The sequence below is a fragment of the Brassica oleracea genome, chromosome C1 (assembly GCF_000695525.1).
Source record: "Brassica oleracea var. oleracea cultivar TO1000 chromosome C1, BOL, whole genome shotgun sequence".
Lineage (NCBI taxonomy): Eukaryota > Viridiplantae > Streptophyta > Magnoliopsida > Brassicales > Brassicaceae > Brassica > Brassica oleracea.
The window spans coordinates 32684872-32697398 of record NC_027748.1 but is presented as its reverse complement, the minus strand read 5'-3'; the positions used below and the strand labels follow the sequence as shown (position 1 = coordinate 32697398).

The 12527-nt window shown below is 36.9% G+C and overlaps 2 protein-coding genes across 2 annotated transcripts; both read right to left on the bottom strand.

Annotated features, from left to right (window-relative positions):
* Positions 1–322: 322 nt before the first annotated feature.
* LOC106301044 lies at positions 323–1128 on the bottom strand. The gene has a single exon (XM_013737350.1). The coding sequence runs from the start codon at positions 969–971 to the stop codon at positions 555–557; it is 417 nt and encodes a 138-aa protein (XP_013592804.1). The 5' UTR covers positions 972–1128; the 3' UTR covers positions 323–554.
* A 2005-nt stretch (positions 1129–3133) lies between these two features.
* On the bottom strand, positions 3134–5693 carry LOC106314351 (protein NRT1/ PTR FAMILY 6.4-like). Its single transcript, XM_013752233.1, has 4 exons — positions 5466–5693; positions 5279–5393; positions 4739–4956; positions 3134–4660 (listed from the first exon to the last, which is right to left on the bottom strand). The coding sequence occupies exons 1-4, from the start codon at positions 5466–5468 to the stop codon at positions 3260–3262; spliced, it is 1737 nt and encodes a 578-aa protein (XP_013607687.1). The 5' UTR covers positions 5469–5693; the 3' UTR covers positions 3134–3259.
* Positions 5694–12527: the final 6834 nt, after the last annotated feature.

Sequence of the window (12527 nt, the reverse complement as noted above, 5' to 3'; positions counted from 1 at the left end):
TATATTTTCAGTATAATTTTTGTCAACTAATAATAAAATATTGTGAAGTTTAAGAACATTAATTGCATTTCTTAAAATTTTATTGGTTTAAAAATATTGGAAATCTAAAATTACAAAAAACTATGTATTTATTGCTAAGTTTTAATATGTTTTATTAAAAAGTGCAAAAATTCTAGAACATGCATATTTTACCAAGGGAATGAGCAATTATTATTAGCCGACAAAAAAAAAAGCTAATAGTTTTTATTAACTTTTAATATAATTCGGTTTTGCCCATATTTTGTAACTAATTAATATTCCGATCTCGAATAATATTTTTCTTTTAAATCCATATAACCAAATAAAACTGAAAAGTCAGCTAATATTTAACATTTGTTTCTAAATCTGACCCTGTACTTTTTTTTTTATACGATCACTCAGACCCATCCCATTCTGTAACAAATTATTCAAAGGAAGGACAGATTAGTAAAACAATAACGGAGACGATTCCCAGATTTAAATACATATGAGAACCGTTATATAGCTGACGATCCCGTTAAGTTTCCCGCGTTAACTCAAAATTCAAGCCGGAGAAGTCGCCGGAGATCCTGAGACGCCGAATCATCAACGGAAACAACAACGACCTGGCTTTTCGCGTTTCTCCTCGAGAACGACGGCAAAGGTAGCGAGCTCGGCGCCGGAGAAACAAGGAAAATGGAAGACCCGGCGTAGATATCGTCGGGAGAGACTTCCGGTGCATTTGATCTCCGAGCCTTGATGTTCGAAAACGAATCAAAAGACTCTCCTCTTCTCCTAACGCCGTCCTTCGCGGTCGTTCTGAAGTCAACGGATCCGAACCGTCTCCTTTGGTCAGGTCGGAGAGGCGGTCTCCGGTGAGAATGATTTCTCCGGGGATGGTGAAAAATGGTCGCCGGAGAATCTCTCATCCGGTTAACCAAACAGTCCTGAGGCCTGATGACTTCGGTTCCCATCGTTATAAGACTAGAAAGGGCGAATCTTGAATTAACGTTCCCGGAGAGGGAGAAGAGATGGTGGTGGTGGGAAGGAAAGAGAGGAAGAAGAAAAGGGTAACACGGTCCTTTTCTTCGGTTCCTGCTCAAGTTTATGTTTGTAAATGATTAGTGAGTTTATGTTGTTGTCTGAAATGGAAAATTAGGTTATAAATAGAGAAGATGAAGAGGTTTGATAAAAATGGTGGGAGGAGAGGGAGAAAACTATTTGGCATCTCTGTCTGACCATCGTTTCCTCGTAACGATGAATCTGGAACCTCCAAGCAACCAACTTATTTTTTTTGTTTCGCTAATTATATTATTCTTTTAGTTTTAAATTTAGTTAGTTTGTCTGTCAGTTTTTCGTTTTACAAAATGTGGGGGTGGGGGATTGGCTCCGTTTGTGTTTAACAGTAACATTATAAAATATTCTAAAATAGCACAAAGTTAGTTTAATACATTTTCGTTAATCAAATTTTATGTAAAAAGCTGTATTAGTTCTACAAAGGACGGTTTGGAAAAGATAAGTAATTAAACAAAATGAAATTTTTTAAAAGCTTCATGATATTAGGAAATCAAACTCAGTATTTCTTTTGAAGTAGGGTTTGTTTTGGTGTACATAAAGGCAAGATTATAGAATCAGAGAGAGAAAAAAACATTTATCATTGATAGTCTACTTGATCTAATGCTCTTTCTTGTTGGAAAATTCTTCACAAACGTCCATCCATTATCCTTCAAGACAAAGAAACATTGGAGCGATTTCCTCTTCGGTTATTTCAAGGTCACTCGCTTTCATGAAGACATATTCTTGTTTGATTTCGAGGAAGAAGTCACTAAGAAGCTTATGAAAATAAGACTCTGGAATGTCAATGAAGTTATCTCGGCACTTACAAACAACAAGAGGCTGAATTGTTGGTGGAGTTCAAGATTGATGTTGTTTATGGAAGTGAGCATTCATGCCTATGAGAAGACACTAAGCCTTTCTTTTATAGACAAACATGAGAGATATTGTTTTCGACTGCTTTTGTCTCTTTTAATCTAACATCACACAAAGTTTTACGAGATTTTACTGAGTGAGTTTGAAGAGATTGTTTGGTTGGTTTGTTAAGATTATTCTAGGAAAGCTAGTGTTACCGAGAAGTTTCTTGTGTACCTGCAACGAGAATAAGTGGTCATGTTGTAGAAGAGGTTTTGTGCCTTTAGGTTATACAACACAAAGCAATTTATGACGTCGGTTGTGGAATGTGAAGTATTAATTCTTGATATCTTGTATTTTTACCAGTTTTAACCATTTATGTTCATATGAGTCTATTTAGTTTGCATATATAGATATGTCATTTAAATCTAAATAAATTTGACAACTTGTAAAGTCAATATATCATCTACATACATTGATTAAAATAAATTAAATAGATAAATTTAATTGATTTAGTACACTCTCCGTTTTATTTTAATTATCATTTTAGGTGTATGTACACATATTAATAAAATATATGATTTTGTATATTTTCAAAATAAAAACACAATTACCTATACATCTAACCATATTTCAACCAACAGAAAAATAAAGTGAAAAATCTTATTAATAAATTTTGCATTGAAACTCTAAAACAACACTTATTTTGAAACAAAAATGTTTTTCTACAATGACAATGAAATCGAAACGGATGGAGTATAGTTTAGCGAAACTACATAAAACAAAATCTACTCTAATTTTTTGTTATCTAGATAATTATTTTTACTATGCTTAACTAAATCAGAATTAAATTCAAATATAGTAAAGACAAATGGAAAACTAAATAATATGCAAGTACTTATGAGTTTAGTTTTATTTTTTAAAACGGTAAAGAAAATTAGAAATTAATTGTTAATATTTCAATCAGACGTTAAAAAAAATTGGTAATTATTTTTTTAAATAAAATTATTCTTTACAAAGTTGGTTACGCGCATAAAATCATTTAGCGTGTCTATTAAACTAATATGTAGATAGAGTTGATGGTTTTCTGTTTAAACGTTTTTCTATCGAATATGTGGATTGAAAGGGGGAATATAAGGCCATTTTGATTTTGATAAGTCATCCATACTAACATCCACTAAAAATACATGTTACTGATAGGCAAGATGGAGAGAGAAATCCTTCCCTGTATAATAAAGATTCCTGAATGTGGCATAAAAAGAACACTATACTTAAAATTACGAAAACACAATGAAAATATTCAAAGCAAATTACAAGCAAGCGATCAAGAAACTAGTAAGACAAATCTCTGTTTTTATGGAATGTCCTTAAGCTCAAACTCAGACTTTTCTTTTTCGCTATCCTTACCCTTCTCCACTGAATCATCAACCCCAACACTAATCATATCAGCTTTATACTGATGCTTCATCGCAAACAGAAGAAAAACGAAGAAATTCAGAGCTCCCAAGACAACAAGTAACCAGTAGAAGTAGTTCAGTCTCGCTTTGTTGAGGTTGCTTCTAAGCCAGCTCTTGTGTGTAACCTTATCGACAAGAGAAACAAGCAAGCTGCTCACAAAGAATCCCATCGAAACCGTGCTTAGAAACAATCCGGTGCTCATAGATTTCATCCTCTCTGGTGCTTCTCTTATAAAGAACTCAAGCTGTCCAACGTAAGCAAACGCTTCACCCGCACCAACCAAGAAATACTGTGGAATCAACCAAAACGCGCTTATCTTCATCCCCTTGGCGACCTCTGCCTCGCGTCTAGCGTTCTCTATAACCGCTGCAACAGCCATTGCAGCCATTGAGAACACGAGCCCAACTCCAATCCTCTGGAGGCTGGTGAGTCCTTGAGGTTTCTTTGTGATCATTCTTGTTAAAGGCACAAAGACTCTCTCGTTAAGGGAAGTGAAGAGGAGAATCGTGAGAATGAGAAAAGCCGAGTATGAGCCTGCGGGAACGGTGAAAGACCCGACTTTACGCTCCATAAACGTGGCTTGTTCCACTGTGAATGTAGTCATTTGGGAGTAAATCGTCCAGAAGAGAATGTTCGTTGCCCAAATAGGAATCAATTTCACAACTAGCTTCACTTCTTCGACCTGTGTAACGGTCGACACGCCCCACGAATCCTTTTCGTCTGTGACAACCGCGGCTTTGTCCAAACACTTTAGCCTCTCTGTGTGGGGAACCGTTGTGTTGTCGTAACCGTTTAAAAGACTAGGATTTGAAGGGTAACTCTCGTTTCTTTTCTTCCACGCCAAGTAACCAACCCTCCATATAACAGTGAAAGGGCTTCCTCTAGGTTTCTTGAAACGGTACAGTTTCGTTCCGCAGAGCAAAACCACGGCCGCGACCACCATAGTCGCGGCCGAGATCCCGTAGCCCCAGCCTCTTCCCACGTTGTCCTGGACGTAAACCAGAACAATCACGGCGAAGAGAGATCCGAGGCTGATGGAGAAATAGAATCTATTGAAGAAGAAGATCATCTGCTTCTCTTCTTTAGGATCACTCGTGTCGAACTGGTCAGACCCGAAGCCCGAGACGTTGGATTTGATTCCTCCGCCGCCTAGAGCTATGGTGTAGAGAGCGACGTAGAGAAGAGCTAACTGGTGACCATTTGCCTCTACGCACTGATGGTGAAGTCTTCTGAAATCGTCACATGGTGGCGGTCTCATGCTTGGGATGGTTGTAGACACTGTCAATAGCAGCACTCCCTGTTTTTCACATTAAGCAAAGAATCAGAGAGTTTACGAGCCTATCAAAGCTACAAGGCCACGTTTTAGAGTTTTTACCAGAGCTGTGACAGAGGCAGCTATTGCGACCATCTTGTAGCGACCGAGTTTAGCGTCAGCCAAGAAACCACCAAGAAGTCCTAAGAGGTTGAGAGTTCCCATGAAATTTGTGACTATGGTCGCTGATTTTGCTGATGAGATGTGTAAATCTTCGACAAGGTACGTCACTAGATTCATAGATATGCCCATCACGCATATTCTCTCCGATAGCTCACTCCCTTCACATTTAGTTAAATGAAACAAAACAGAGAGGAGCTTAGAAACAGAGGAACATTTTAGTTACAAGAAAAAACAGAGGAGCTTAGAAACAGAGGAATTATTTTAGTTAAAATAAAAAACTGAAGAGCTGAAAAACAGAGGTAATATTTTAGTTAAAATAAAAATCATAAGAGCTAAGAAATAGAGGAAATATGTTAGTTAAAAGAAAAAACAGAGGAGCTAAGAAACAGGGGAAATATTTTAGTTAAAATAAAAACAGAGAGGAGCTTAGAAACAGAGGATGTTTTGGTTTTTGTATGGTATGAAGATTGGAAATTGTACCTAAGATTAAACCGGCGCCTAACCATCCACCGGTTTTGGACTTATCAGGTGGATTTCCTCTGTAGTCGAAAGCTTCTTCTGAGCCATCTTTTGCTCCATGCGATGACACATGAACCTTTAAAGACAATCAAAACCATTAAGACAGAGAAAACAGAATGAACAAAAAAAACAGAGAACTAAAACTCACCATTGCTTATAAAGAGCTTAGAGATGGGTAGAGTAGTAGAGTGGTTTATAAGGAGAGATGATGAAGATGGTGGAGGTTATAGTAGCGATAAGTGTTTTGACACTTTTGTGTATTCTTTGATTCTATCTAAGTCCAACAAAACAAAAGAAGAAATGAGAGGAGATTCGATTGAATGGGCATGTGAAGAGAGATGTATATTGATTGGGTCTATTTAAAATGTGGCTTTGTTTTATGTGTGGTTCTTCATCGATGATCAGATCAAAACAAACACAGACGTAAGAGACAACAGTGTGGTCTCATTATCTTTGTGACAATGACATTTGTGTATTTCATGTGGTTGCAAGGTTTTCACATTCTTTGTAATTCCCCCATATCGACCCCTCAATTACTCTGTTTTGTCCTTTTATATCCTTTTCTTGTGGTTGCAAGAGGGTTTACCTTATTTTGGAATTGCCCATGTTTCTTTGCCTTCAATAAATCTCTTACAAAACCAAATATTCAAACAAGTACCTCACATTCAAATTGCTTATAGTTTTTAAGATTTTACACTTGGAAACATATCAATATGTTATGTGTGTGTGTGTACCAAATGGTTTTGGTCTATTGACGGATGGCCTGATCTTTTCTTTTTGCTGAATGCACACAAGGTGTCAAGGGCATGTTTCTTTAGTATTTGGACCATTATGGCTTGTTAACAAATTATAGTTTATACTCTCAACTCAATATCACATGGCTGGAAAATTTTCCTATGTTCAATGATTAGTGGGCATTCTTCTTTGATTAGACTAGAGATGTTTTTGTGGACCAAAATCTCATGAATCAGTTTGTACTCGACTAAAAAAGCTACGGCCAATATAAAAGTTAATCTGCCAGAACCAAACGACCAATCTCAACCCAAAAAGTCGATGTTGTTTGATGTTTGGCAGCTCCTTCTGCATTGTTGAGTCGGTTTCGGACTCAATGAAATAACTGATCACAATATCCCTAACCAGCACTCATATGTTTAATGTATCAAAATGTTGAATCATTTAGAACGCGGCATCGCATAGACTTGACTTTCAGTTTCTATTGTTTCTAAGAGTAAGATCTACAAAGCTGTTCCAAAAAAAAAAAATCTACAATAAGCTAGTTTCAAAAAAAGAAAAAAAAATCTACTTCTGTTCTAACTCTTAAGAAAGAAATAAGATTTCAAGTTCACCTAAGATTTGTTGGAGATAAGCTTAAAGATAATTTGGAGTCTAAGTTATCCTAAAGAATTTAGGATTAGAAGAAAAGGGAAATATCTGTTCCTAATGAGTTTAGGAAATATAATCTCTATATAAAGAGTTGCAAGAGTGTTGCATACCTTTGAGAGTCTTAGAGAATATTGTGATTGAGAACCTTAAGGTTTTTGAGTGTTTCCTTAAGAAAGATTAATAAAGAGAGTTCTTTATTTGTGTTCTTATAGTTGTGTTCTTATACGATCTATTGAGACTATATTTGGTATCAGAGCCACAATAAGATCAAGAAGAAGCGACCATGGGAGATATAGTACCGACGAAACCTACAGAAGGAGGAGGACCATCCTCTACAAAATGACAGATGTTGAACGCCACCAACTATACCGTTTGGGCAATACGCATGAAAACCTTGCTTAAAGGTCATAAAGTATGGGCAGTGGTGGAGAATGAATCTAATGAAGCCGATAAAAACGATATGGCTCTTGCCCTATTGTTTCAGTCAATCCCGGAAGCATTGATTCTACAAGTTGGAGAACTAGAGACGGCCAAGAAAGTCTGGGATGCAGTCAAGGCACGTCATGTTGGTGCGGACCGGGTAAGGGAGGCAAGGTTACAAACTCTTATGTCTGAATTCGATCGTCTCAGGATGAAAGATAGCGATAGCATATACGACTTTGTTGGGAAGTTATCCAAGATTTCTTCAAAATCAGCCGCCTTAGGAGAAGTCATGGAAGAAACCAAATTGGTGAAGAAATTTCTGAAGTGTTTACCAAGGAAGAAATACATTCATATAGTTGCTTCACTTGAGCAAATTCTGGACCTGAATACAACTAGTTTTGAAGATATCATTGGGCGTTTAAAGGCTTATGAAGAACGCATATGCGAAGAAGAAGAAGATCGCCAAGATGATCAAAGCAAACTAATGTAAGCCAACATGGAAACACAATCAAATCGAAACTACCATGGCGACTATAGAGGAAGAGACCGAGGAGGAAGGTATAATAATCGAGGAAGAGGACGTGGAAGGTCTTACTGGGAAATCTGAGAGTCATCTAGGTCATATTGAGAAAATCGTGATGCCTCTAAAGTAACTTGCTATAGATGTGACAAAGTAGGTCACTTTGCGGCAACCTGTCACGACAGGCTTCTTAAGCTGCAAGAAACACAAGAAACTAAAGAAGAAGATACAGAGGCAGCATATGCATTAATGATGCACGAGATTGTGTATCTCAACGAACGAAACATACGTCCAAAAGAGTTCGAGTCAAGCTCTGATGGAGATAGAGTATGGTATTTGGACAATGGTGCGAGTAACCATATGACGGGAAATAGGAGTTATTTCAGGTCTATTGATGAGAAAATTACCGGGAAGGTAAGGTTTGGAGATGACTCATGTATTGATATTAAAGGAAAATGATCTATTCTATTCCTCACGCAAACATGAGAGAAGAAACTTCTAAAGGATGTGTACTTTATGCCTAATCTACGAAGCAACATCATCAGCCTCGGATAAGCCACTGAAGCAGGCTGCGATGTAAGAATGAGAGATGATTGTCTGATGCTACATGATAAAGATGGGAATCTTATCGAACAAGAAACTAGATCACGTAACCGGCTGTATAAAGTCGTGATGGACATAAACAATGCATCGTCTATACACTCCGATTGTGCACGATGGCACGCGAGATTAGGACATATTGGCACTGAATTGATGAAGCTGATGATACAAAAGGAGTTGGTTCTAGGGATACCGAAGATCAACGTTGAGAAGGAGATATGTGAGTCTTGCCTTTGTGGAAAGCAAACAAGAGCATCATTCCCACAGTCGACGTCTTTCCGAGGATCAGAGTTGCTCGAACTAGTGCATGGAGATCTATGTGGTCCCATAACTCCATCGACTGCAGCAAGAAATAGGTACATATTCGTTCTTATTGACGATCATTCTCGCTATATGTGGACGATACTCTTGAGAGAGAAAAGCGGCGCGTTTGAAAAGTTTAAAAGCTTCAAAGCAATGGTAGAACAAGAAACAAAATAGAGCTATAAAACGTTTAGAACAGATATAGGCGGCAAGTTTACCTCAACAAAGTTCAATATGTTTTGTGAGGAGTCAGGAGTACACAGACATCTAACCGCTCCATACACTCCTCAGCAAAACGGGGTGGTCGTCGAAACAAAACAATGCTTGAGATGACCAGGAGCATTCTGAAGCACACAAACATGCCTAACTACATGTGGGGAGAAGGCATACGACACACTACATATTTGATAAATCGAGTGGCAACAAGAAGCTTAAACGCGCAAACACCATACGAGGTGTTTAAAGGAAGAAAACCAAGTGTAAAGCACTTGAGAGTGTTTGGTTGTATTGGACATACGAAGATAGACGCTCCACACCTACGAAAGCTTGATGATATGTCAAGAGTTTTGATACATCTTGGAACTGAGCCTGGTTCTAAGGCATATAGGTTATTGGATCCAACGACAAAACGGATAGTTGTGAGTAGGGATGTTGTTTTGATGAAGGCAGATCATGGATATGGAGCAAAACACGGGATGATCCTAAGGAACCAGGAACGTTCACGGTTAAACTTGGAGCATTCGGGAACCAAGGCATCAGAGATGAAGCGGAAGAAACAATACCAGAAGAGAATAGTGGAGTCAAAGAGGAAGAAGGAGACACAAACCCACTCATAGAAGCTTTGCCTACAGACAAGAACAACAACGAACCACCACATGAGCTTCGTAGATCGACCAGAGAAACCAAGATACCAAGCTATCTAAGCGATTACATTCTTCTAGCCGAAGAAGAAGGAGAAAGATTTCTGCTGCTCATAAACGAAGAACCGTGGTGTTTTGAAGACGCCATACAAGAGAAGGTATGGAAGGATGCATGTCAAGACGAGATCTCGTCTATCATAAGGAACAAGACGTGGGATTTGGTAGACTTACCCGAAGGAGCAAAAATAATCGGACTCAAGTGGATTTTTAAAATCAAGCGCAACTCTGATGGAAGCATAAACTAACACAAGTCGAGGCTAGTGGCAAAAGGATACATACAGAGACATGGTGTAGACTTCGAAGAGGCGCTCGCTCCTGTTGCTCGTATTGAAACTGTAAGGTTCACCATCGGATTTGCAGCCTCAAACGGATGGGAGATACACCACATGGACGTCAAGACCGCCTTTCTCCACGGAGAACTAGAAGAAGATGTTTATGTAAAGCAACCAGAAGGCTTTGTGATCGAGGGAAGTTAGAATAAGGTCTACAAATTAAACAAAGCACTGTATGGTCTGAGACAAGCTCCTAGAGCTTGGAACGAAAAGCTAAACAATGTGCTCGAGAGGTTGAAGTTCGCTAAGTGCTCGAAGGATCCATCTTTATATCGAAAGCGTTGAGGTGGGAATCTTTTCCTACTAGTAGTGTATGTTGATGACCTCTTAGTGACAGGGTCTGATCGTTTGATGATACTTGAATTTAATGAAGAGATATCGAAGGTATTCGAGATGAGCGACTTAGGTCTTTTGACATATTATCTAGGGATCGAGGTCTTACAACACAAAGATGGGATCACACTAAAACAAGAACGGTATGCACTCAGGATACTTCAGGAGACGGGCATGGATGAGTGTAATTCGGTACATATACCGATGGATGCAGGCCTCGTACTATCGAAGGCACCAGAAGAAGCTAGTGTTGATGAAACCGAGTTTAGAAGAAACATAGGTTGTCTTCGATACTTGTTGCATACGCGGCCGGACCTTGCATTTAGTGTGGGACTATTCAGCCGGTATATGCATCAGCCAAAGACCTCTCATGTTGCTGCGTTAAAACATATACTTCGATACCTAAAAGGAACCACATGCTATGGTTTAACATTCAAGCGATCAAACAAGGTCGAGTTAGTTGGCTATTGTGACAGTAGTCACAATATATATGAGGGTGATGGAAGAAGTACTACATGACATATCTTCTACTTGAACAATTGTCCTATCACTTGGTGTTCTCAAAAGCAAGAAACTGTGGCATTATCATCATGCGAGGCTAAGTTTATGGCGGATACAGAAGCAGCAAAACAAGCTATATGGCTTCAGGAGTTACTTGGAGAGATCACTGAGAAACCGTGTGAGCGTGTGAAGCTATTTGTTGATAACAAGTCGGCTATAGAACTCACAAAGAATCCGGTATTTTCATGGAAGGAACAAGCACATACACAAGCGTTATCATTTCATTCGAGAATGCGTAGAGAATGAACAAATCAATGTCCAGCGCATTCCAGGAGTAGATCAAAAGGCCGACATCTTAACTAAAGCACTTGGAAGAATCAAGTTCAAAAAAATGCGAGAACTTGTTGGAATTCAAGAAGTTAACTTTAAGCTTAAGGAGGACAATGTTGGAGATAAGCTTAAAGATAACTTGGAGTCTAAGTTATCCTAAAGAGTTTAGGATTAGAAGAAAAAAGAAATATGCATGTGTTTCTAATGAGTTTAGGAAATATAATCTCTATATAAAGAGTTGTAAGAGTATTGCATACCTTTGAGAGTCTTAGAGTATTTTGAAATTGACAAGCTTAATGTTTTTGAGTGTTTCCTTAAAAGAGATTAATAAAGAGAGTTCTTTATTTGTGTTTTTATAGTTGTGTTCTTATACGTTCCATTGAGACTATAAGATTCATCAAAAAGCAAAGGAGAAGTATAAAATAAAAACATTTTTCCCCCTTATAAGTAACAAAAACCTATATTCGAAAGTGACTCGATAAAGATGAATTGAAAAGTTAATAAGTCCCATGGACGAAGATATTTTACTTAAAAGCTGGAAATGTTGATGAGTTGATCCCTCAATGATGTTAGCAACATTAGTCAAAAGACTCAAAATACATAAAAGTTAAAATTCAAATGTAAATTTGATGTAAGGTAAAGTAAAGGTTTAGGGAATACTCCTGCAAGTTGCCTTCTCTTTGTAGACATCATCATGTTCTTTTCACCGTACTCTAGCATTCTTTTTTTTTTTAATTATAAATATTTATTCAATCCGAAACATTGCGCAATCATATCCGGTTATAAACCCGCTTTGAACAAAATTATTTCTTCGTAAACATTAGAATTGGTCCTACTAAATTATTAATGCATCCACGTCAATAATTCAGTTCTAATGATTACTATATGTTAAGATATATAGTAAAATGGGGCAGCTTTTTCGATAGTTTCAAGCTGAATTAGTTTCTAGAAACCGAAGGATGCTAAATTCTTTGGGATATATATTTAAAATCATTCATAATGTTGAAAACTTTGTTGAGAGTTTTTTTACGATTCAAAAATAGTTGAGGGGTTTTATCACTAAAATAATTAAATGTTATTAAATGATTTATTATCATTGTCTTAGATTGATTTATAAGCCTTTAAAACTAATTTATAAATTTTAATACATTAATCTATTATAAAATTAATTTATACATCATAAATTAATAATTTTTAACACTACTTACAACTTATTATAACTTCAAAATATTAAATTATTTGATATTTGGTAATAGTGATATAAAAAAATTTGTGTGTTTATATCGTGATGGTCAAATATCAAATAATTTAAAGTTTCTAAGTTATATTAAGTCTTAGTAGGGATTATTGGTTGTTGTATTTTAATGGATTTGAAAATCCGAACTAAATCTAGTGTTATTGGTTCTATGATTTTCAAATCAGTATTAAAATCATGTGTTATTGGTTTAATGATTTATAAATTTATATCAAATCAAGTGTTATTCAATCATACGGATTTACTAATATATTTGATTTAATAATGGATTTGAATGGATTTGTTTGGATTTTTTAGTTAAAAATACAAA

Excerpts from the sequence above, each read along its gene's own strand:
- LOC106301044 (XM_013737350.1), bottom strand. The coding sequence starts at position 971 with ATGGGAACCGAAGTCATCAGGCCTCAGGACTGTTTGGTTAACCGGATG.
- LOC106314351 (XM_013752233.1), bottom strand. Across the intron at positions 4,957-5,278 it reads AGGCGCCGGTTTAATCTTAG|GGAGTGAGCTATCGGAGAGA; the intron begins GTACAATTTCCA and ends CTAAATGTGAAG. Across the intron at positions 4,661-4,738 it reads CTGCCTCTGTCACAGCTCTG|GGAGTGCTGCTATTGACAGT; the intron begins GTAAAAACTCTA and ends TGTGAAAAACAG.